General features: G+C 45.0%; 2 protein-coding genes across 6 annotated transcripts in view; one reads left to right on the top strand and one right to left on the bottom strand.

Moving 5' to 3' along the window:
* The first annotated feature begins 4,424 nt into the window (after positions 1–4,424).
* Positions 4,425–8,523, top strand: LOC133352542 (uncharacterized). Its single transcript, XM_061568252.1, has 2 exons — positions 4,425–5,417; positions 7,369–8,523. The coding sequence occupies exons 1-2, from the start codon at positions 4,425–4,427 to the stop codon at positions 7,483–7,485; spliced, it is 1,110 nt and encodes a 369-aa protein (XP_061424236.1). The 3' UTR covers positions 7,486–8,523.
* A 164-nt stretch (positions 8,524–8,687) lies between these two features.
* Positions 8,688–25,610, bottom strand: part of LOC133352652 (serine/threonine-protein phosphatase 2A 56 kDa regulatory subunit gamma isoform-like) — a 34,820-nt gene continuing 17,897 nt past the window's right edge. For 3 of the 5 annotated variants that reach the window (XM_061568419.1, XM_061568422.1, XM_061568421.1), the window contains exons 4-16: positions 23,205–23,404; positions 22,201–22,311; positions 20,426–20,518; positions 19,448–19,578; positions 18,637–18,696; positions 18,412–18,520; positions 18,244–18,297; positions 17,126–17,296; positions 16,483–16,610; positions 14,551–14,652; positions 13,910–13,982; positions 11,937–12,038; positions 8,688–11,493 (exon numbers count right to left, since the gene is read on the bottom strand). In XM_061568419.1, the coding sequence (XP_061424403.1) occupies positions 11,359–11,493; positions 11,937–12,038; positions 13,910–13,982; positions 14,551–14,652; positions 16,483–16,610; positions 17,126–17,296; positions 18,244–18,297; positions 18,412–18,520; positions 18,637–18,696; positions 19,448–19,578; positions 20,426–20,518; positions 22,201–22,311; positions 23,205–23,404 (1,469 nt within the window). In that variant the 3' untranslated portion in view covers positions 8,688–11,358. Of the gene's footprint in view, positions 11,494–11,936; positions 12,039–13,909; positions 13,983–14,550; positions 14,653–16,482; positions 16,611–17,125; positions 17,297–18,243; positions 18,298–18,411; positions 18,521–18,636; positions 18,697–19,447; positions 19,579–20,425; positions 20,519–22,200; positions 22,312–23,204; positions 23,405–24,460; positions 25,039–25,610 lie in introns of those variants that run through there. The other 2 variants (XM_061568423.1, XM_061568420.1) reach the window with 2 other exon arrangements.

Raw genomic sequence — 25,610 nt, forward strand, 5'->3', positions numbered from 1 at the left:
AACACGTATTTCCGAGGTTCTTAAGCCCAGCACCCTCATGTAGATCCTCCTGCCACTTGAGAACCGAGGTGTCTGTCGCAGATGTGATGAATTCTGAAGATGGAATGCTGTCCTCGTCTGCACACATTACAAGATGGAAACACATACTTGACACTCACAGAACATCTGAGGGGAATGGTTTGAAAATTGCGTGTCTTAGCCTGTACGCGTGCGGGCATATTTTTTTGTGGTGCTGTTAGGTAGACAATCATCTTCACCAGCTGGCGAGATGCAAATGTATTAATGTCTTTGAAGTGTTCAGCACTAGTAATCAGAATTGCCTGAAGAGCATCTTCAGCCTGTAAGTTTTACATTGACAGCAATGGCGAGACAGCCACTGACGAGATATCAAAGTGTACGTATGTGTGCACGTTGAACTTCTTTCACACCGTGCGTAGCCAACCATACTAATCAGAGGAACAGGGTCACGCTGGCACACACTTACCTCTCGCGTTAGGTTTGTTCAGCCCAGCCTTGCTGACGTAAGACACGGCGGATGGAACGGTGATGTATTGGATCCTCAGCCCCTTGTCATTTGCTGTTGACACCATGGGGGTCGATGTGGATGCCTCATCCTTGACGACGATAATGGAGATGGTGTCCCTTTCTGTCCATTGAACACTTTTGGTCTTCTTCTCCTACGGTAACGGTAAAAGCAGCCTTAAGTCATGCATACGCATCGCCACTACACTGCAGCATTACTCAAATTGCTAAGTGCAGATTCGTATTTCGAACAATGTTGCTAAATATTAAACAACATGGCAAGCCAATCTAATAATGGAGACTCTGCTTTGTTTTCAGATTCCTAGGGTCTATCCTTGTGTCCAAAGAAGTTGGACAAAAACATACTCCATGTCTAAATTCACATTGTGATATTCTGAAGATGTTACGTTAAAAAGATGCACGTGATATCACTCGAGCGCAAATACAGACCCATATGAACACACATACCCACACGGGAATACATCCCTTCATACACCCTCCCCATCCTTGCAGTGCGTGAAATTGGAAATAATTTTTTTTTACTCTATTCATGTAACGGTTAGCAATCTGGTGTTGTCATACGGAATTTGGTGCTTCAATTTCCTGGCATGTCAGTAGAAATACATCCTTCCCACCTTTATTCACCAAGCAGTAAAAATGGGGAGACCACAGTTAGTCGATGGACAAGCCATGTGTGTTGTGGGATCAGGTGTGGGTGCTCCCACATTTTCCAAGGTGTTTGGTGGGCGTAGATAGGTGAGAGTTTCCTCTCGTGCAAACCCAACCGCGAGCAATCGTATGAGCAGACTAGTTCAAGGCTGCACCTTTACGTGTCGACTGGTCTTCTTTGCAAGTGTTGCAACGTAAACTTAAATAAATTTATACCTACATTTTATCAATACTGATCTATAATACAGGTTTTTTTTCTTGTTAGTTCGCGTAAATATATTAATGTGTCGTTAAACCAGCCACCACCCAACACTGCCAACGAGTAAGGTTTGTCATGTAAACAGAACGTGGCCAATTCGTCACTAGTACAGCACACCGGTGTGTTGGAGAGCAAGGCCACAACATTTACAATCTGAATACGACGTTTCGCCAGTAATTACAACGAGGGCGACAGTCAGATCTGTGGAGAAATCCACCTGTTTTGTTCGTTAAATAGAGGCGTAGATGTGGTGACAACACTTGTGTGCTCTCGTGTTGTCACCACAAACGTGATACTCAGATTGTAAATGTTGTGGCTTGGCTCTCCAACGCACCGGTGTGCTGTACTAGTGACTAATTGGCATGTTCTGTTTATGTAACAACCCTTACTAATTGGCTGTGTCGGGTGGTGGCGGGTTTAACGACACATTTATATATTTATGCCATTTAACTCAAAATAAAAAAGAGGAAAAAATAAGGGAAAAAACGGTATCATGGATGATTATGGTCGCGAAAGCATTAATGATAATTACATTTTGCCAAATCACCTGCTGTGATCTATCCTCCCTCTTTGCTGCTCCTACAGCCTCTCTTACCTGAGTCCTATCATCTGCAATGCTTTCATCAGATGATGTCTCCTCACCAATCTTCCACGCACCTCCGAGCAGCACGTTTGCCTAGGCACGGTGCGAAAGAAGTTCAACATACATCATGACTTTAAACTGGTGTTGCAGCTTTCCAAAGACTCGAAAGAGGGCTGCCTTTTTTATCCTCACTTCTTGACTCAAACTGTTGTTGAAACTTTCAACAACGTGAGCCTGAATTTTGATTTAAAGCTTTCGTGACTGCAGGGATTCATATTCTTGGTTCTTTCGGTAAAGTCACGTAGAAGAGAAATAATAAAATTATACAAATATCAAACAAACAAAATTTTCACGACGTTTCGACTGCAACGCGAGCCTGCTTTATGTCGGCTTTAGGGTCACACTCTGTGGGAACATTATCACTTTCAACAACGTGAGCCTGCTTTATGTCGGCTTTCGGGTCACACTCTGTGGGAACATTATCACTTTCAACAACGTGAGCCTGCTTTATGTCGGCTTTCGGGTCACACTCTGTGGGAACATTATCACTTTCAACAACGTGAGCCTGCTTTATGTCGGCTTTCGGGTCACACTCTGTGGGAACATTATCACTTTCAACAACGTGAGCCTGCTTTATGTCGGCTTTCGGGTCACACTCTGAGAAGATTATCACTTGGCTCAACGTCGTGTTTTAGGTAGTTAGTACGAGTTTTAAATTAATGTAGTGCTTCAGGCTTACCCTGTCCATATATAGGTAAACCAAATCAACCTCTGAACTGATATGTTTCGCTCTCCAAAAAAAAAAGTTATTAGCACAGACTCTGTTAGATGTGCCCAGTCACCCGCTATGATTTATCTCACTCTCTGCAGCTCTTACTGCCCTTACCTTAGTCAGATCATTTTCCTTGTGTCCATCGATTGATGCCTCCTCACTCGTTGACGTTAAATTGGAATTGCAGCTCTGAAAAACGCTCTCTCTGGAGCTGCAACGGCCGCCCACCAGACTCGGAAGAGGAGTGTCCGGTGAGGTCCTAGCAGAGCTATCCTCATCATCAGAACTGCTTCGGCAACAGCAGCAGCATATTCTTTTGAAAAACTTTCCGAAAAATTTCCTTACACCTCTCTTCATGATGGCCATGCCTCCAATGTGCCAGAGCACCTAAACTTTTCCTAAAATGTTATCTTGCGAACGCCAGAGAGCAAGTGAAGACACGTCTGCTTTCCAAGGTATCCGTAGAGCAACTGTGAGAAATCACTCCACGCATCACCGACAGGATGTGACGTCACAACCAGACTGCAGTGACGTTACAATGACACCTTACTACGAGTGTCACGTGACGTCACAGACTCCCGACTACGCCGACGACACACAACTAACTGCATTTGTTGCTCAAATAGCTTTCCTTGGTGTTAATTAACAGAGCTATTGCATGCCTGCATTACACGTGTAACATCACACAGCCCACTGTATGCGTTAGGCTTCACTTGCCATTAAACACCAGAATCAACTCGAGCAAGAATTCCATCCTGGCAGGGAGTACACCTTACTTTCTATTACAGGTTTTCCAAAATTCCACTTTTATTAATATACTCCCCGTTTAAAGACAATTTAAATTGTTCTGCACTTGTGACACGATCATCAATCAACGCTGTCTGATTGGCAACACACCTGCTCAAGCTCTGGGATAACAGGCACGTGATGGCATCAGTGCTTGTCCACTTTGCTCTAATTAGTGTATTTTCTAATCTTCACAGAACGTATTTAATTACTCGTTGAGGTTTAATGAGCTCACCTGCCTCGATTTGTGGCCAATTCTTGCAGATACGAGTCACAACACTTGCTTCATGTGCAGTGATATCAATGTGAATTAAAGTGCGATGTTACCAATTACGTCCCATTTTGACTGGAGAGGATCAATGGGCGGGGTTTGAGAATCTGAGACGGTAAAATCTTGAATGTTCATAAAATCTACAGAGGTTGAGGGCTTTGCCTGCTTCACGTCGGCTTCAGTGTCACACATTGAGGGAAGAGAATGTCGCGGCTCAATGTATTTTTTTCAAGTATTTAGCGCGATGTTTAAATTAATGCAGTGCTTCAGGCTGACCCTGTTGAAACGTAGCTAACCCAATTCAATCTCCGATCAAAAATGTTTCGGGATTCATAAACAAGATACAGATTATTTATTTTTCTTACTTATTAGCACAGACTGTTATATGCCCCATACTTCAGTAGTACAGCTTAATGACGACCGTTCATGCGTATCCCATTACATTTGGATTCACAAGCATTGACTTAAGTCCGTGAAAAAGAGGCTTGTCGTTTAGTGATTTAATTCACGAACTTTTAAATTACTTTCCGCGAGCAACAACAACAACAACAACGACGACGCCATGGCCAGGTGTTTGGAGAACTCTCGCTCCGACGCGTCTCCCAGGGCGGATCGATTCTGGGTGGGCTCTCCAAAGACTCTGTCGCCCGTGGTTGAGATCCTGGAGCAAGAGGATTTAGCGGCGGACCACAGCGTTGCGACTCGAGCGCACGTGCACACAACAGGCGCCTTGAAAGGGGCTCCCGTGGTGAAGGGAGGTGTCCGTTTGGCTCGTGGAGGCTCGCTGCAGTCTCCTCCGCCTTTGGAACGAGCCAAGGAGGCCCCATTGGAAGAAGACGGATTCGGGAGACGTGTCGTTCGGCCGTTCAAGTTCCAAGGAATATGCGATGTTGTTGATGGTGACGGTGATGATGATGATGATGATGGCAGAAGTGGTGATGAAGAAGACGGCGTCAATGTTCGTGGCAATGATGTTGACGGTGGTGATGGTGACGACATTGATTTTGCCGACAAAAACAGAAATGTTGCAGAGTTTGAAAGAAATCGCAATGGTGAAGGTGGTGACGATGGTGGTGGTGGAAATCATGGTGGTGTTGGTGATGACGAGCTCCGCGACAATAGCGTTCATTCCGGCGAGTGCGGCAACGGCAACAATGACCCTGACGTTTTTTTCAACGACGACTTCAGCGTCTCTTCCGTCGAAACGCGCAACTCGCCACCCGCCGACGCGCCACCTCGAGCCTTCTCCAAAGCACCCGCGGCCGAGTTCACCTCCGGGCACGGCTCCACCATCGCTTCGCGCAGCAGCGCAACGCGACCATCGGGGATGGAGGAGGAGACGAAGGCGACGGCGGATCTCGGGCACGTGACGTGGGAATCCCGTGGGGATTTCAAAGGCCGTGCCCGCGGGCCCGTGACCCAAGAGCTCTCGCCGCCGAGTCGGTCGGGCCGGCAGGCAGCGAGGAACCGGGAGGGAGCAGAAGTTTATTGGAGCTCTTCTCCGCGGAGAAGCCGAGGCGCCGCGAGGAGACGGCGCAAGAAATCGGTGGGAGCGGTGAGAAAATAAATCAAATATTTTGATCGACACGCCACACACGACTAACGTCAATCGGTCATCAATAAACTGTTGGATGAGCGCTTCTCCGCGCCGCGCGGGGCGTGGGGGTTGTTTGATCATACTTCACCATACTGGGTCAGTGCGGGGTAAAAGGCGGGCAGCATGTACGTGGATGCATTGAAGTACATAACGATTGTTAACGCAGCTGCGCAGCAGCATATCACACCTGTTTGTGCGTAGTAGTGGTCGCACGTACAAGCCCTATCCTGATTGAAACCTGCTTCGCTACCTGATCTGATGAGATCGGACTCGTATTCTTCATTAGCTGCATTGACGATTGAACCTTGCCATCAATTGGTCATCCCTAACAGTTAATCATACTCATCCTCGAAATTATGTTTTTCCATAACGCTTGTTTACCCAATAATCAATTCTTTTTCAGGCGGGTCCTACCACGTTTTTGCAGTTTGTGGGGGTGATGATTGCCATATGATTTCAATCGCGGGTATTTTTTAAAGTAACACATTTGAAGAATAACGTCGGCACGCACAATGGATTCACGCTTGCGAATGACGCCACGGGGGATCTTGGATGCGGACTGTGAAGCAGACTGCGTATTGAAAAATGCATTTTAACCTATTGTAGTTGATACTCCAGAGGTATCATTATCGGGGCGTCCGCTCTAATCGAAACGTAAATCCTTTGCAACGTGGAGCGGACGCGGAATCGCCGCCGATTATCATCATGGCACACACACACGCGTGATCATACGGTTTGATTTTTTTATTGAGGGAAAAGGGGTTTGTGGATCACGCAGATTTGTCCAGTCCCAAATCGGCTCGACTCCCGAGGATGCAAGGGAGAGATGCCTGTGCAGATACAAACCCCACACGTTATCCTCGTGTTACGCGTTTTCTCCCAGTATTCCTTTCACGTGAAGCCAAACTTAATGCGATTTGAAAAACGTCCCAACGCACCAGAACTCTTCTGACAAATAATCTCGAGACTGAATGTGACTTTCATGTGTAATTAGCATGATTCGTCACGTGGCCATTAAATGTGGTGTACTTTTACGTTTGAAAAACACAAGTTGTGCCACTTCAAGGGAGCTACCAGGAGAGGGCAGCGTGCATCAAATGCATTTGAATCGCGGAGCTTTTTGAGTCCCCTATTTATCCTCCCGCTTGGGTGGGGTTTCTCATGGTCCTTGTGACACAAATGTGATCGAGAGCCACGGCCAAATGGAGGCGAACCTTACTGATAAAATTCAAACTTGCGTCTCTCGACCATACAAATGAAAACACGTGAGTCCATCAGCCTATCTGCCTTTTTGGACGAATGCTATCCACGCAGAAGCATTGGTTTATGCGGGCAAGCTGTGGATGGGGTTTCGGGCCGTCTGTCACATCAGCAGGCTGTGGCTTCATACACACTGCTGAAAATCTTAATGAGGGGTGTTGCGGCTGCAAGGGTTGACTTCGCTCAGTGATGGCAGTACAACATTCGGATTAAGATCCCATCTGTGCCAAGATTTTGAGTGCCACCACCTGGTTTTGTGTGGTGAGCTTTCTCCCAGATATCTGGGTTTTCGTCCACATGAAGCCAAAACACGTTTGAATGGTATAGGTCGAACAACTCGATGCAGCAGCCTCCTGAATAAACTCGGTGATGCTTTCCTGGACAAATAATTGGCAAGACGAGTCTCCATCAGCAGCCATGATCAATTTACGACTGGATGAAGGGCCTCCTCCCCAAGCCGTTACAGGACCGCGATGTTCAATGTCACAACGCATCTCGCCACGTGCGCACGAGCCGATGTAAATCGCTCCATCTGCGCGATGCAAGTTCTCTTTTGGCATGTTCCTCTTCTTTGGCTGTAACTCCTTAATGAATATCGACCACCGGTAATTACTGTATAATATTACAAAGTGGAATGACCTTCCCGCAGGGAGCGCCCGTGGATGATCGGTGGACCCAGTGGGTGTGCATGCAGATCGAGGCCGCCGTGGAACACGAGTTGGTGGAGGAAGGTGGTCACGTCCCAGACCCAATCTTCATGCTCTAGGCCAGTGTTTTTCTCTAATTTCCAGAGGGGGGGGGGGGCTATTTTCACTGATAACACATCATCAGTGTGATGGTCCCCACGTATTTGAAACCATTGGGATTTGACAGCACGATGAAATGTTTTCAAATTTGTGTACTGTCGGAGGCTGCACGTTCGGGCCACATCTAAAGGCCATAATGGGCCACCAGTAGCCCACGGGAATTGCAATGAAAACACCGCTCTAGGAAATCATCGGCACCCTCACCGGTTGCATTCAATAATCGATTAGTACGAGGGCCTCTGCATACTGGTATGATTATCTGACCATACTTCACCATTCTGATGAGTGTGGTTTGAAGGCAGGGACCAAACGGGGGAATCAGTGCAGAACAGTGGATCTTGCTGCATGTAGCCCCAAAGTCTTTAACAAGCTGGCATGACCACCTATTTATCACCATCCTGCTCAAGTCTGCTTGGCTTCCGAGATCGGGTACATTCTGGGTGATTGTCACAGGTGGCATTGATATACATGGTAGAAATTTAATTACATTACTGCAAGGTAGACCTTATAAATGCCACGAGCAGACGGCCATAGTAGGTATACAATAATACGTGAGTTTTTTTATGTAAGTTTATTCTGTAAATGTAATGACGATCTGTACAAAATCGGAAAGCGTCTTGTCATGTACGTTCATGTGCTCAATTAAAAGCACACCTGGGTACAATATATGTACAGTACAACGTAGGACTGCAGATTTGGGGCCTGCAATCGAATGAAGTTTCAAACTAGTATTTTTTTTTATTTTCGTGAACGGCATCTGCAGCATCTGGTTTAAGTACGGCAGCGCTGACGACAATTTCACACACGAGTGGCCACTCTTATCCTTGGTTAGTTTATAACATGAACACACAAGCCCGAATGACTGCCACCAGAAATGTGACCTTGTAAAGTGAGCGGTATATTACAACACAACATCGCGATAGCATGTGCAAAAAAATATATATACTGTTTATACGTATATCACAGCGAATTGCTTTTTCTCAGGCCAAGCAAATGTGTGGAAGCAGACAAGCGAGCGAGCGAATAAAGTTGTGTATGCTCTGAATTATCCTCCACCCCATTAGACACTTTACACACATTACTCAAGGTACAACGAAGTAGAAGAAAAAAACAAACAAACCTACTTTTCGTTATTCTGTTAAAGGAATAAACACTTTGCATAACTATTTCAAGAGCGTTTATTTGCGTGGCACATCACGGATGATTCGCGGTAACTGCAGCAAGAAGACAAACTAGCGCGCTGCGGCAAACACGATGCTGCAAAGGGATCTGCCGGTGCACTGTGAAGTTGCTAGGCTAGCGCGAGTGGAATCTTCGAGGACCTATAAACGCTTGCCTTTTAACCCCCCTAAACTCTATTGGTGGCGGTGGTGTTTTATGCTCGGAACAAAAGAAAGTTAAGCAAAGCCCGGCAGTTTGGAGCGTGCCCATATCAGGCCAACTGCTTGTAAAATGGGACTCCAGACATCTATGACCAACTCTCACCATAGGATCAGTCTGCAAACTGTGCTGTGGACATCAGATTCAATAACTCAATGGATGGCTGGCCTCTTAATACAAAGCCCACGTCTTTTGCAGGCAATGACAGTCGACTCCATTGGCATTCATGCAGGGCTTAATTTCAGCCAGATGTCCTCTGGTCAGCGACCCGTTAAATATTTGTCCAACCAGCACATCACATCCAGTAGATCTCTATGGCTGTGGCTGGAAAGTCGCATACCAATTCGGTGTACCAGCGATCTTAAATGAGCTAGAAATGAAGCCCTGCTTGTATTTCAATCCTTTGTCGTGCTACTTCCACCTCAAGAGAGACCACAGTTGGTGAAGATGGCTCTCGGTTCCTATCACTTGACCCACTTCATGGCAGTCAAGCAACGTGTCCATATTGTTGTGCGTCTGCCTACGAGCCATAACAAGGGTGAAAGTGGCAAGCAGTTGTCATGCTGCTATTCTGCCACGAATTATAACGGTGGCCACATTTCCAACCTTTCGGGGCAAAAAACGGATCGCACTACTGCGGGGACTCCAGTTGATATGTAGAGCAGTTGTGGGTTTTCCCACAATGCTGCAGCAGAATTTTTTTTCTTAGGTCGGATACTATGCGACAACCACCGACACCTGCTGACTGGCAAGCACGTGTCACGAAGTATGCTGGACATCGGAGGCATGCAAAGGTCCTTAAGCACTGAAGCCGAGACACAAATCTGAGCAATCAACACTGGTTATGGACACTGCTCTCCATAACAGAGAGACCATATCCTTGGCACCGAATGATGATTGACACTGGTGGGTGGAGGGTGGGCGTGTTGGCCCACGATCCATTGTCGCCTCAAGATACGTCGGCCATATCACCTGGACAAAGCGTGGACTGTGGACAGGCGAGCGTGCCATGTAAAACAGAAACTGTGCACAGCAACGATGCACTTTTTTTTGTTTGAGCACCGCAAATTGTGTATTCAGGCATCGTGGACACTGTATTCCTGTCACCTAGCTTCGCGTATGAAAACGACTGACTGTACATACTTGAGTTTGTGCTGCCAAAGGACCCTGATTAGAAATACTCCAGCCCCCCGCCCCCCCCCCATGCATAAAATCATAGCTACAAAAAAGTTTACTGTTGGGTTAAGGTAAATAGTAGTAAGGAAAATAGGATATTAACAAGTGATTTCACCCTACAGCCGCAGTAAACAATAGAATGCAAGTTAATTAAGTGTAAAACAAGAAATTAAAAACTTAACATTTACACAAGGATTTTGCAACTGAAATTAGGGCACGAATGAGTCGCCACGCTTAAACTCCTCTTGCAAATGTACGTCACCGCTCGCCTGAACTAACTCGCTTGCCTCGCAATAACCGTTTAGGTTGGCAAGGAACCTTTGATATTACTGTTAAGATAAAATAACAGTTTCCTTTGCACGCATGTACTGCTTTACAATAATCAATACTAAAAATGGAGCCAGTCTTCAACGGGTTATTTTTTTAATTAAAAAGGGGTTTTGATTAAAGAATTCATGACCGAGACGAGGTCTAAGAGCTGTGGCCAAAGGCGCGCACAGCCAGTGGTAGCGACAAAACGCCAGGGTTCAAGTTTGCGAGTGGTGAATTATTGAAGCTTGCAAGAGCTCGGCTTTCAAGGTGGGTGGTGGGGGGAGGGATGGTGGGGTTGAAATGGGGGGGGGGGGAGCAAAGGAATTATCACCTACAAACTGTACATATGGGGAAAACTCCACCAGCAAAGTGAGGGGAGTTCACAGTAAAAGCAATTCATACAGCTGTGGAGCAGCATGACCGCATTACAATGCCGTCGTGTTAAATTTGGGCTTGCCGGATAACGTTATCCTCTTTCGGCAAAAGTGTGTCACTGCCACTTACAAGGATCGTGGGTGGGGGGGCTTTTAAAAGTCTTTCTTGTAGGCCCTTCTTTGTCGTTCCCTCTAGCACCGCCCGGGTCCCCTCAGCACACGTCCAAAAGAGCTTCAGTTTTCAAAATTCGAGTGCAATCTGTTTCGGTATAAACAGGATGACGCCTTCCAGTGTGGAGAAAGATGTCACCGCAAAAGTCCCCCATTTGGAACACCGAAGTGCTGTTACCGCCCTTAGGACCGCAGGGTGACAACCTTTCTCCAAGGCAGCCGGCCGTGGGCAGACGAGTGTGGGTGGGACGGTAGGTGGTGGGGGGGGGGGTGGGAAATAAAATTACACTTTCGGCGTGTTCTTCATTGAGCGTGGAGACGAAACCCCAACGATCGCTGGTCAGAATTTGGCCCCTCAGGGCTGCGAGGAAGAGGAGTGCTGGCAGCCAGAGGCGCTGGGAGTGGGAGAAAGGGAGCAGATCACATGGCCTCGGGTGAGGTGGACAGGTATTCCTCGGCACGCCTGTGCACCTCCAATGCCCGCATGGTTGACATGTCCTGGGGAAGTTCAGACTTCCTCCGCAGAAGCACCTTCTTCCCGTCGCCTTTCGAGTTCTGCACATCGCCAGCACACACAACGTGAGTACAGGGAGATAGGTCATTAAAGGGGAATCCTTTTAACTTTTAATCAGGATGTCATATCTTAACGCGTGAAATGGATTAGAGAAGGACAACTGGGCATAAATGTAACTTCGCAAGATAAAATATTTTATTAGGCATACAACTTTGGTTCACATTTTATACACACATACAAGCATTTGTTAAATTAAACATTTATACACATGGGAGGTAGGGGGGGAGGGGGCTGGCTTTCATTTCTCTGCATGAGTCAAAGGCACAGATGTACGAAAATGACGCATTAACCACTGCACTGCTTGCGGAAGCACCTAACGCGATTACAAAGGGTGCGGAAGGGGGCTGGTCGTGCATGGCCCTTTCGGACCGACTGTGCCAGACAGTGCGCCCATAAGGGGGCTTTTTGCCAGAATGCTGCACACCTGCACCTGCACCGCCTCGGTCTCCATGCTTTTCTTGAGCAGCATGATGTCTTCCGAGGACGGGGTGCCAGTCTCCATGGACACAACTGCACCGTTCAGGTCCTGCGCCGGATCACAAGGGGCCAAGGTTGACATCTGTATACGGCGGCAGCCCCCCCCCCCCCCCCCCACTGCACCTGTCCTCGTGCTTGCCCCAAGTGCAAAATGAATTATTAACTCACTCGCCCACGCCGTAGAAACACCAGTCGGCACTTACGGACATGGGAGTTGGGCAACATAAAGGCGTATTTTGGGGAATTTGTTCATGGGCTCAACAGCAAATACACTCACAGCTCGATTTTAATGGGCTCGGGTTGGCTGTAATCAGTGCAAGAGGATGATTATGCCTTTACTGTGCCACACATATACAATATGAAAGTCTAGTTTACGCCACCTACACGTCACCTTGTGCATTTTTATGAAACGTTCATGCAGGTTAACACCTTCCTAAATTAATGTGTACTGCAGGAAAAACACCCAACACCAACACATTTAAATTCAGGGGAGCGAGGTGGCTGAGAAGTGAGAGCATGGAACCAGAACTGCCGAAATCCTGGATTTGAATCCAAGCAACCACCCAGAGTTAAACTGGGTTTTGGAGTGGAATGAGTTGGTGGTCTCAGCTCAGTCACCCATTGAATGCACCCAAATAACATTTAATGTAACACTTGGCTAAATTCCAGCTTTGAGAATAAAAAATCTGTTTCACTGTCATCCTACACGAACCAATCTCTCAGAAAAATGCATGGATTTTGCACTTTTCCATGTTCTTTGTGATACAAGTGTTATGCCAGGCAATATGCACAGATTATAATTTTGTATAGACACTCATCTCTAGTTCATTATTTTGATCCCTTTTTTCACCTTCAATAATTGCCCTGGATACACACTTAGATTTCCCAGATGTCTCCCTCTAATATTTCTCCAGTTTAAACGGCGACTTTGATTCAATGATTATTTCCTCTTGTTCGGTGAACTTTTTTCATGGCTTTTGTTTTGCTCATGTATCTTTAGCCCCACTTTGCAGCCTTCTTTGGTATTTCTTCAATCATTCGAATTTTCAGAAAATATATGCGAGTGGATTTGTGAATAGCCTTGTTTGACTCACCTTCCAGTATGAATTGTGTTACTTCCTTCATGAAAATATCAGTGGAGATTGTTAATTTTTTGTAAATTGTTTTTCTTTCCAAACATTTCATATATTTAATGTAGGCCTTGATTCGAGATAACTTAAATGACTATACATTTTCATTGCATCAAGTACTTCTTTCAGTCTACAAAGGCCAAGCACAATGGTAAATGATATTCATTAGTTTTTAATTTAAAATCTAACATAAATAGGTTTAATAATTTAGTTCCAATATCTGGTCCCGCTTCTTTTATGGTGTCTATAGTTATACCATGGTTTGCTGCTTTGCAAGACCATGAGAGATAGCCATGGCTTGGAAAGGCCTTAATTCAGCAGTGGATAGATCGTGGCTGTGGATGAGTGAAAAAGATAGCAACATAATGCTTCGCTGACGATCATAAAACCAGGAAATCGTAACACATGACCCAGCGGGTAGCACATTCGCCACTCGTTAAGAGTTTCACGGTTCGAATCCGTTGGCCGCCTTCGTTATTACTGTGGTGTGCATTAACCATAAAAATAAGTGCCATCGACTTCAGAGTGGACGTTAAAAAAATCCTTGACATTATTCGCAAGGATGAGTGCTGGCATTCAAAGGGGTCAAATTAGAAAATTTCTCAACAGATTTCTCACTGGGATTATACGTAGCAATCATCATTTCCTAGCGGGGAAAAGTTGGCTGGACCCTCCTGAAAACAAGTCATGAGACTCCATGAGGTTTCCTTCGGTAATCAGGCCTAAAAAAAAAAAGCCAAATTTAACTCAATGTATAAATAAACATTTTAACTCTTGCAACAAATTATACCTGAGGATTCGATTTGGCGAGAATTTCTATCTTGTACCAGGCTTCTTCCCTCTCTTTAAACTTCATTTTCTCTCTGCAAAGCCACAAATGTGTTAAATGTTAACAGTAACAGGAAAATGCACAGTCCTTGCTACTAAGCCTTTACATTTTTTATGTTTTACAAGAGACACATGGTCCTGCTTGGCCTGTCGAGTTTATAGTTTCAGACAATGGTTATTACGAATATATAAGGTAGTACTGCATTTAAAGTCACGTGTCAATCCACTGCTGGATGAGGGTCTCTCCACACTGCGGGCCATGAGGTTATTGACCATACTTCACCACGCTACTTAAGGTGGCGTTGCATAGATGAGTGCAGAGAAAAGTACAATTGATATTGCTTCACTGCCCTCTGCTGCCCACAATGCAGCCTGAAAAGAGCCAATACTAACAATCAAACATAATACCGTAATAATATTTTAAAATCACCCCATCAGAGATTCAAAAAAACATGACTACATATCATCGTGACCTGTTGTTATATTTACTGGATGCATTATCAGTTGTTCTCAAAAGCCAATAGTGGTGTGTGCCAACCGAGGCGGGTAGTGTCATATAGCAGTGTAAATAAACTCCCGAGTAATCACTCACGGCACACTTACTTTTGCCTTTCCGCTTTGTACTGCTGAGTGCAGTCATCAAACAGCTTTTGGTTCATCTCCATGAAAAGCTTCAGCGCATTATAAATCAACCCGTGGATGGTCCTGAAAATCACAGTGTATTGCACACGGCACTTCGTCAAAACAAACAAAACTAGTACACCACTGACGAAACCTGACATTTCAGTGTTGTTTGTTCAACTGCTAGAAGGTAAAACATAATGTGCATCTTGTATAATAGAAACCGCATGACTAGGAATGAATGAAAACAAGTTTACAATGCCCTAATAAAAATGAAAATATTGAGTCGTCTGCTTTGCCGAACTGCAAGAAAGAGATCCAAGCCTAAAATGCAAGGGTTTAATTTATGAATAAGGACGTATAATGTGCCTAAAATGCCACATTCCCTCAAAGCACCCTACTAAAAAATATAACAAAAATAAAAATTTTACAGGCGAAGAAAAGACAACAAAATAAAGGCGCTTCCCTAAACAGGCATCAGTGGGAACCTATCATACCAACCAGATGAACTGGTTATGAGACAATGTCCACTTCACAAACAATCGGCAGCGATTGAATTAACGGCCCTGGCCACACCCAGTGGGGATTTTACTGAAATACCTTCACTACCTCATCGCTGTGCACCCTGCACTAAACACTGACCCCCATGGACATTGACCATATTCTCAACTTACCCTATTTTGGGGTTTCATGGCACCCAAAGGCATAGCCAATGGCTCATTGGCTTTAATTCATTTTTCCGAACTTTGCAACCAAAAGGCTGTAAAAAAAAGTTCATCGGAGAGTGCACGGCTCTTTACTGCTTTAGCCTCACGAGCTCACCTTGTGCACTTATTACGTGAATATACAAATGTAAGCCAATGGCTACGAAACAGGTTGTTAAAGAAAAGGTTCAAAAAATTATTATAACTATTTGAACGGTTGGTTGTATGCACAACAGCGAACCCTTTTAAGGCGTATAACGTGTTTCAAGAGCCACTTCCAAGCACAAGAAGTGTGTATGTTTTCCCAAACTATAAAATAGAGACCGCAATTTATGAATTCTGGGGGTTTGCCGGTCTCTTAAAATTAGTTAGTCATACAAATGATGGCCAATTTATTGACTCCAGTATATGACATTTCTTTGAAAAAACGATTTATTTGTATGAAGACCAAATTTACATCATTTAGAGCTTATAATGTTCTGTATGTTGCCTTTTTATATGATATGTAAAAAAGGATAGAAAAACACCAGTTAAACCAGGAAAAATCGCAAGCCCATTTCAAAACACAACCCAATGGCTACAGTAGTTACTGGACTGTCGGGTACGAAACTGGAAATGCCTGGCACGTGACATTCCTGTGCAGCATGGAGACGAAGCCTAACAACAAGTTAGCATTGCTTTGCACGAGGTTACATTTTTGACTTTTGAGAGTGTGATTTAAAATAAATTTTATGGGTCGCACAAGAACACCCCATTGTTGTATATGGGACCACCTTCTTTCAGGGACACACCGTTCTGATATGATCTTTTTTTAGTTTGCGGTCAGAAATTATACCGAGACAATCTTCATCGGTCATAAATGTGACACTGGTTAAAGTAATAGGGCAAAGGTGCAGCTCTGCAATGCATTGCTCATTGCACTGCTGGCAGAAGGGCCTCTGCTGCAGATAGCACCCCTAAAGAGGGTTGGAGCACCCAGACTTTATACCCCACCACACATGATCTGCTCATCGATTCTCAAGTACCAATTTATAAAGAGGCGGGGGGAGTTGGGGGTATTTTAAGAAAGTTGGTCCATTATTTCAAATGCCACGCGAGGAGATCGAAACGGCCACCTCTGGGTCAAAAGTCCAAATGACACTGGTGCAACGATAACGCGAGCAGTCTGTCTCCGGCTGCGAAGACACAGAGCCGTGAAGGCAGATCTTACTTGTTCCAATGGGACTTTGAGTTGCGGTAGAGGGCGGGGAACATGATGGGCAGGATTTTGGCGGCGTTGTCGCTCACGAGGCTCATGATGTACTCGTTGTTCCAGTAGTAGAGGGCCCGTTCCGCCACCTCAACATCAAACGCACAAGTGGTGCGGAAGAGTTGGCGCGTCTCTTTCGAGGGAACAGGCATGACACTTCCACAAATCGCTTCTTTTTTGTTGAAACCCGTTCGCCGCTCTGTTATTAACGCAAGACATCAGCTGTCTAACAAGCGCGAAAGGTATCGGTCCATCAAAAGAGAACATTTCTTTTAGCCTGACACCAGTTTTTGAAAATGCATATCCGAGCTATAATTTAAATGTGCATGCAAACAATGCTTCATTTGAGCATCGCATCATGTTTGAATGCACTCAGGAGCGTGTTGAACCCCTTACGTTTTTTTTTATTGCAAAAGAAGCTCGGCTCAACAAATGACGTTCACGAGACTCGACAACGACACAAATTAAACAACGCAAAGTAAACGTGGTGCAAATATATAAATGGCTAAATTGCATTAAATGTTCCGTTTCGCAATAGAGAAAAGAAATGTTAACCTTTGAACGTGCTCCTCATGCCCATTGCATCCAATATCCACTGGCTCACCTGGAAGTGTGGGCTGGACACGCACTTGGCCAGCTGGCGGAACAGAGGCTCCATGACCTTTACAAACTCTGACGGCTCAATGACATCCAAAATCTCTTCCAGCTCATTGAGAAACATCACCTCCTTGGGACTGTGGGTCTTGGGCCAGTACTTCAGCAGGCCCATTACGACCTACCAGGAGAACAGGGTTGAGAGCAGCGTTGGCCAATTGGCATCTCTCCTGAGCAAAGACGCAGCTCTTAAAACCACCACATGCGACTATCAAAGGTGCATAACATAGAACATACTATCACAGTAGCAAAGAATAATGAATGAAAGTTGTGTACAGTCTGTTCTCCTATAACGCCACGTGTTTCATAAAGCAAATTGGATATAATGCGATGAAAGTATTGGGGAACACATTTTTTATAACGTGGATGCGAACTGGATATAACGTGTTTGAGTGAACATAACTACGTAGCGCGAGTAAGGCTGCCTCGGCGTAGCATCACACAAGGCGGGTCGCTGCTGGATGCTTGCAGATGCTACCTAGCCTGCATACGCATTTCACGTGCTATCGCGACTGTGCTTTACCCTAAATTATTGATTATAACGCAATTTTTCCACAACGTGGTGTTCTTCAGGAACGCAACTACCGCGTTATAGGAGAACATACTGTATGATATATGATACATACACTTGGGTCTTTGCAGAACTTACGGGTACTTTTTGCCTCTTGGTCTGTTACAAGTTGGCCACCCCTGGTTTAGAGCAACGGTGTCTTTTCATATCGCAGTTAATCTATGGAGGCTCCAATGTATACACAGTTGCCCGTCCAGCACTGACGAGTCAGCGAGTCCAGCGTATGTTGGGTGTAGTGGGTACATTTTCAGGAATTATTTGCTGTAAAATTCCCCACTCTAGAGGTGTAAACTTGGCCTCTGTATAAACAACCCCCCAATGAGATTCAACTGAGTCACCGTTCATGCATGGGTATGCATAAAATAAAAGCGGCAACGGCCAGTATGAAAGTTTTTATCTACCCTTTTAAATGTTACAAAAACAAGACCGCTCCTTGTGTTTGGGTACTTATTTTTCAGACCACCAGTATTGTTGTTGACTTTGCTGAGCACCCTTACCGGTTCTGTGAGCGTGCTGTCCTTCTCTAAAAACTGGACGACACAGTAAGCAAGCTGGGAACAACAACAACACATTTCAAACGTCAGGTAAAATTGTTCAACTTTTCGTATTTTCTGCAAAAGACTCAGTGTCAAGTCGTGGTGCAAGACAATTATCGCTGTCCATACCTGTGGGTGGTAGACACTCAGGGACTTGACTTTATGCAGAGGCAGCAGCACTTTCAGCAGAAACACCTTGTGCTCCTCTTTAAGCGGCAGTGCAAAGCCATTGATTATACTGCAAAGACACAATGATAGCCCTCCGTTAGGGATTTTACAGGAAGGCTGAAGTATCTTTCAAGCTTTCACAAAGAGAACGCTTCAAACGGCCTAGAGTGAATCGAGGGACCTTACCTTCCTAATATTTCGAGGAGTTCTGCAATGCCGTTGTGGTGCTCGGTTTCATAAATAAACCTGTAAGGGCAAAAAGCAGACAATACCAATACAGCACAAACGTCAAACCACTCATCTGTGTAAAAAATAAATACATATAACATAAATTAACAATTATTTATAAATGGTTTATAAAACACAGCAACTATTTTCGCAATTATTTAGAAAACAATGTAGGCATGCAGAACATTATATTCCTTAATATTGAATAGTTTCAATATAAATGATTTGCTATTTACCATTCTTAATTTGTGTTGTAATTCTTTTCATATTGTGTTTTTTATGTCGTTACGGTGCACTTATTTAAACCAGAGTACTGCTTTCTATGGGATATTTTATGTACATGTACAGACTTTGTCTAATAATTTCTGAATGAGGGCCTCCCCCCATGCCATGTGGGTCATCACGAGGGTTGTTTGACCATGCTTCACCATGCTGGTGAACGCAGGTTGGTGAAAGCAGCGAGCACACACATTGGAGCAAAGTAAAACAAGAGATTTTGTGTGCGCCTTCCTCTGCTGACATTACAATGTAGCCCCGAAAGCACCTACGACACCTGTTTAATGCACGACGATCATGCATCCAAGCACTCTCCAGCCTCAAACCTGCTTAGCTTCCAAGATCTGACATGACTTGGGTGCATTGCCGGGTGATTTGGTGATAGGCTTCCAATCGGCCCTGACCGGGTTAACATAAATGTCATCTGCATCCAAAACAAAGCGTGAAAGTAAACCTTAAAATGAATCCCATATAAATCGTTTTCACTGCCGACCTGTAGAATATGTTGTTGATCTGTTTTCGGATGTACGCTCGAAGTCCCAGGAACTTCCCGTAGATGCGGTGCAGTGTGGTCTTCAGAAAATCTCTCTCACGTGGGTCTTCACTGTCAAACAACTCCAGCAGCTGCACGCAAGGAAATGCGGAAGAACGGGTGTGAAGCACAAAGGGCCCTGCTGTGAACCTACGCCATTGTGAGTGGCCGGCAAATGTCGTACAGGCTCAGGCGATCAAAAGTGTCCACAGACCATGCAGCGCAAATGGAAAAAATCGCGCACAGTGTATGTGAAATTTAAGGATCCATTCCCTAGCCCCGACTCTTACAATGCCCAATGGAAAACCATCATGTTATTTTTTACTATTAGTCACTTGAAATTATTTTGCCAACAGCAGATGAGATATTGTACATGTACAGCCCCTTTGTCAATCCACTGCCAGATGAGAGCCTCTCCCTGCTGTCCAGGTAATGGAGCTTATTTAACCATACTTCACCATGGCAGTCATTAAACTGCGGGTTTGTGATGGCGAGCAGCACGAAATGTTGCGATTCTAATTTCAGTACGATACATTTTTCTGAACTGCCCTCTGCTGACAGCGCAGCTCTGCAGCAGCCTCCCACACCTGGCAATTCCCCATCCAAGCACTATCCAAGCTCAACCCAGGCTAGCTTCTGAGATTTCACAAGATCGGATGCATTCCAGAAGATTTGGCTGCCACGACTTTACATGCAATAAAGCAAGCCAATTGCCCAAAATATCGCCCATTTTATATATGTTCCATTGTAAAGCAAAATCATTGACGAATTACTTGATATTTTCTAAAAGATGAGATATAAGCACTGCGTATATATACGTACAAAATGTATGTACACGATTCTATCATCTTCGCAAGTTATTATTATTGTGGCTTCGATTCACCTGGCCTACAGGAAACCGTAATGTTTAACAAAGCAGAGAAAGCCTCGCGATCTCACCTGCAACACAAACTTCTGATCGATGTACTTTTTTGCGACGTTTGGCTGGAAGTCGGGGGACTCCAGAAACCGTAAGAAGAATTCATACACCAGCTGTAAACAAGAAAGAAGCCCAAACAGAGTTGGTATATATTAACTGCAATATCTGCTTGCTGGTCACGCTTTCCACGCAAAGAGTTAAAATAGGCACGAGCGTTGTATGGCATATTTCATAAGTATGGGTTGTATTATCTGTACCGCGCTTGTAGAGCAAGGATCGCAAGGATCGTTGTGCAATGGGTGGGGGGCAGCACACATTTAACTGTGACCCTGCGGATATCAACAGCATCCTGTAACTCAAGCTGAAATTAATAATAAAACGACCGAAACCAGTAATGGAAACTGAAAAATGTGAAACAGTGAAAACAGAAAACAACGAAGTACCAACAACTGGAAAACTCATATACTGGAACATCACTTGAAAACTGGCACTAAATGTAAGTGAATGAAGATGATGTTTCATGGAACCTTTTTGCCAGTATCAAAGTATGACAAATAAGAATAGGTTTTCCATTTTTTTCTGGCAACCTATTCTCATATTTTGGTACTGGCAAAGGAAGTCCCATGATATAGCTGCTCACCCCGAACTTTCATTACTCTAATAAAAATAATGCTTGTCTTTGTGCTGTATGCCTTTTGACGTCCTCTGGTCTAACACCGTTTTGAGACTAGGCTCAAAAGAAAGAGGTCTCTGGTGTGGACCAATCAGTTTCAAAGACAATGCATATATTATCAGAGGATCTTTTTTGTTTGCATTCTGACCATAAGTGTTGTGGTTAATTCAGACATCTGTTTTGTTGCCAGAAAAAAGGAGAAAACCTATTCTCATATTTTGGTACCGCCAAAGGAGGTCCCCTGAAGAATAGGTTTTACCTTTTCTGAAAATAAAACAGTTGTTAAGATGTTCAAACACCAAATAGGTACTTTTTTGCAAGATATCAAGTCTGCATTAACCACACGTACTTGTGGTGAAAATGCAAACAAACATGCTCTGATAATATATGTATTTTCTTTCAAACTGATTGGCCTACACCGGAAACAGCCTTCTTGATGGCCTAGTCTCACCAGTGTCAGAACAGAGAACGCCTAAAGGCGAACAGTACAAAGACAATGCACTATCAGAGCATTTACAGAAGATATGTTGTAACTCATTTTATCCACGAAAACATCAGTGAATCTAAAGACTGTTGCAAGAGGGGGACCAACAATTAAAACGGTGTTCCATTTAAACAGCCATGACAGCGATTGTTGTATTTAGCAGTCACAATACACAGGGTACAAAGCCGGTCCATAACTAAGGAACAAGTAGATTACATAATTTACATAGAAAGCTATAAGTTTACAGTTTTCCAAAGGAGAATTTTACATGTAAAAAAACTGGATGAAAATTAGAAACTGCGATAACAGATGTGTAATTTACAAAGTGAACAAAACTGAAAAGGAGTTGGGCAGGACATCAGGTGACAGACGAGCACATTTAAAAATTGAATGAATGCCAATGGAGAGAAGGAGAAAGAGAGGTATGCAGAAAACATAATGGTGGGTTGAGAACAAAATATTTGGAGAACAAAGGACAAATGCTGCAAGAGATCGTGAAGAGTGTACGAGTTTGTAGGGAGGCCTTTGTCCTGCAGTGAGATGTTAATGGCAGGGATGTTACCGACAGTGGGATGTGAATGAAAGTGTAGTGTTAATGGCAGAGCGATGTTAAAAAATAAAGACGGTGAGTTGTGTACCTGCAAATGTGGCCAGGCTGCCTCCAGAGTGGGTTCATCCTCCTCGGGGTCAAACTCCGCTCCCGTCGGATTTGAAGACGGAGGCAATGTCCGAAACATGTTGACCGCAAACTGAAAAAAGATGACAAATTAAACAAGTCTTTTCCTTAAACTATCGCACAATAATTTGAGACAATGAACAAATCTACCATGTCTTCCTGTGCGTCCGATTGGAGTCTTTTTGTTTACATATAGATGACTTCACACGATGTACAAATAAATATATACCTTTGTGTACAGCAAAGTCTACTGCTGGATGAAGGCCTGCCTATGCATTTCAATCGTGGGAATTGTTTGGACATACTTCACCGCAAACTGGTCAGTGCAGATTGGTGAGGGGGTGCGCCTAGGACTGGTTTAGATATTACTTGCCAATGGTGTGAGCCATGGCCGGGTTTTTTAAATTCAGGTCACCGAGTTTATAGCGCACCACCTACACTAATACATAAGGAGAAATTTTGAAAACCCATTCATTCAAAAACACAAAAGCACGAGATATTTCCAGTTGAGGAAATGACAAATTAGTTACATAACAAAGGAGACATTTAATTGATAACAAAGCTGGCAAAAGCAGATTATAAATGTTTCACAACTATAATAAAAAAAAATGTTCAGATGTTATGACAACCAGTTTGTGCATGGTTGTCACCTATTCAAACACAATCCAGGCTCAAAGAATGGACGAAATCAAGCACATTGTGGGTGATTTGGTTAATGACAATGGGCTCTCACTCGGTTGTAAATCAAGTTTACGTTTCTATGCATGTTAGTTAGACTGAGTGACCACCTGACTATTCAAATCACCACAAACGGCGCAAGACAATCCCAGGTGAGTGCTTCACAATGACGCAAAGCGTTCGCAAATAATAGCACCTGCCGATTAATTTGCAAACGTCGTCATTCTGTCGCCGACCGATAACCGGTGGCGTCGCGAACCGGCACCGCCAATGCCACGGCACACGTACCACGTGCACCACCTCCGGGTAGATGGGCTCGGTGATGACGCCACGACTGTGCGTGATGTACTCCACCATCTCGTTCAGCGCCGCCCTCTTCACCTCCTTCCACTTGAGGTCACTGAGCGGGTCCGACACAAAGTCGAACAGCACGCAGCACTGCCGCAGCTTCTGCACAAACAGCTCCTCTCGTTCGCCGGGTGGCGCATCTGAAACACGAGACGGTGGGAGGAGGTGGGGGGGCAGCGCGTGATCGGTTACGCCGCACGGCCCTCCACCACGAGCCGCAGTCGCGTCTTTCTCGAGTTGGTCAACACGCACCCACATGAGCACCCTTTTAACTTTGGCTCCATGTTGTAGCGATGCCTACGCCAAGCGGCGCTGATAAGGCAGAACGCAGGTTATGTTTTAGAACTACGGTATCTTAAATGTGCCTCTGATGTTTACTTTTTATGAGCAACACGCAATTGTCATAACGGAGTACATTTTTATACTTAATCGTGAAGTATACGTCCATTTGTCAATTCACTGTTGACTGAAAGCCTTCCAACGTCTTGTCTGTCAAGTGACTTGTTTGACCACACTTCACTATGCCGACCATTAAGGGGTGATAACTGTAGTGGCCCTGAACTGGTTCAGATAACACTCATCACCGACGATGGCTGTAGCTGGGAATCAAACTCCATAGGTTGCCAGGTTCATGGAAAAATGTACTTACTCTTGTACTGGCACTCAACAATGTCAATACATTAAACACGTAAATATATGGTTTTGTCACTTGAGAACACTACACGTGTGCATGTGTAAGAGTAGAGTGGACTGTAAATGCATGACTTTCATCAGCACTTGTCCATCCATTGCTGGCTGTATACACGCACACACATACCTATAAATGTATACACATAACCCGGGTTACAATAATCCACGTGAAGTCTATTTTTGCAGGTATTCAAACACTGTATTTTCCATTCACTGCCCTGTGTAACATACGTCACAGATGTTTTTCAACACCGAATTCCATTGAAGAAAAAAGCGGCACATTTTACTGTCGGTTAACATCCGCCGCACAGTATTCCATTACGCAGGACACATCTCCCGCAATTTCCCGTGCACAAACAAAAAGCTGCCTTTATATAAAACACTTGTGAAAAAAACATAGGCAACACAGCACCAAACTACAGCAGCAGCACGTAACGCGTCCATGCTCTCCCCCCACCACTCGACGAGTCCACGCAGAAACAAACCAAGTGCCGTCACCATCCTACCTCTTATTTGCAGGCAAACGTAATGTTGATACGGATCGCCGCCACTGTTGCTCAATTCGAACACCATCCTGAAATGCCGGTGGCCGTCAGCGGCCGTTTACGAATAATCACAAAAAAAAAAGAGGAGGCCTCGCGCTCCTGCAGCGAAATAACACCACGGACGGTTCCACGGGGCAGAGGCCGTTAGAGCAGCGCCAGCGTGCACTGTACACAGGCTATCACGCCGCGGGATCGAAGCAGAAACATCATGACGTCACCCGAGAACATCGACCTTTCTGACGCGGGTGGTATGGGGGGGAGGAAGCGGAGGCGGAACCAGCGCAAGAGCGCGCCGCCCCTCGCCCCAGCGGCCGCTGAGGAAACGAGCAGTTTGCGGCGAACGTGACGGAATAACGCTGCTGCTGCCACGACTAATAAAATAAATAAGAAAAGGCATAACAATAATGAATTCGGAGGTAGGCCGCGGTTTCCGTAAGAAATGCCTTTTGTTTGCAATCAATAGACAAGCCACCTCCACAGCTTAAATCCCAAGTCACAGTCGCTTAGCCGGATATTTTCCGCATCTTTCCTGCTTCCTCGCGTTTTTTCCCCAGCCGCCCCCCTCCCCTTCCGTGAGAGATGGTAATCATCGGGCCGGTCACCGTGGCAACAGTGATGTGCCGTTGAACTGCTCTGGTTGCTACGCAGCAGCGGCTGCTGACGTCACGCTCCAAATTTAGCCTCCTTGCAAAATCAATTCGGCTGCAGAAATATGGGATGGATGAAGAAAAAAACAAATGCTCTGCTATAGTTGTGTTGCACTGTCTGTCCTTTTTCATCTCTCCACCCCCCCTTCTCTGTGGAAACAGGGCCCTGGGCAAACAAAGGCGTGCAGTTTAACACACAGGCCGAGGGGCGAATTTACAAAGGGCTCGTTCGTGTCCTTCAGTCGCTCATTCAGAAGCCGCCGCATGATCCCCAACGCAGTGTCAATGGGATATTTCATGACGGCAGTGCGGTTCCCACATGCCAAGCGAGCGAGCCTATTCGCTCTCGGTGGGAAAATAGACCAACCCTGAAGAACTTGCCCGCTTCGCAGGGAGGCGCGACTGGTAAGAAATGGAGCACGATGCATAATACATTTTTTTTTTAAATTAGCAGACTTCTTGCA

The sequence above is a fragment of the Lethenteron reissneri genome, chromosome 41, assembly GCF_015708825.2.
Source record: "Lethenteron reissneri isolate LAM-NWPU_2019-01 chromosome 41, ASM1570882v1, whole genome shotgun sequence".
Taxonomy (NCBI): Eukaryota; Metazoa; Chordata; class Hyperoartia; order Petromyzontiformes; family Petromyzontidae; genus Lethenteron; species Lethenteron reissneri.

Excerpts from the sequence above, each read along its gene's own strand:
- LOC133352542 (XM_061568252.1), top strand. The coding sequence starts at position 4,425 with ATGGCCAGGTGTTTGGAGAACTCTCGCTCCGACGCGTCTCCCAGGGCG. Across the intron at positions 5,418-7,368 it reads GCAAGAAATCGGTGGGAGCG|GGAGCGCCCGTGGATGATCG; the intron begins GTGAGAAAATAA and ends ACCTTCCCGCAG.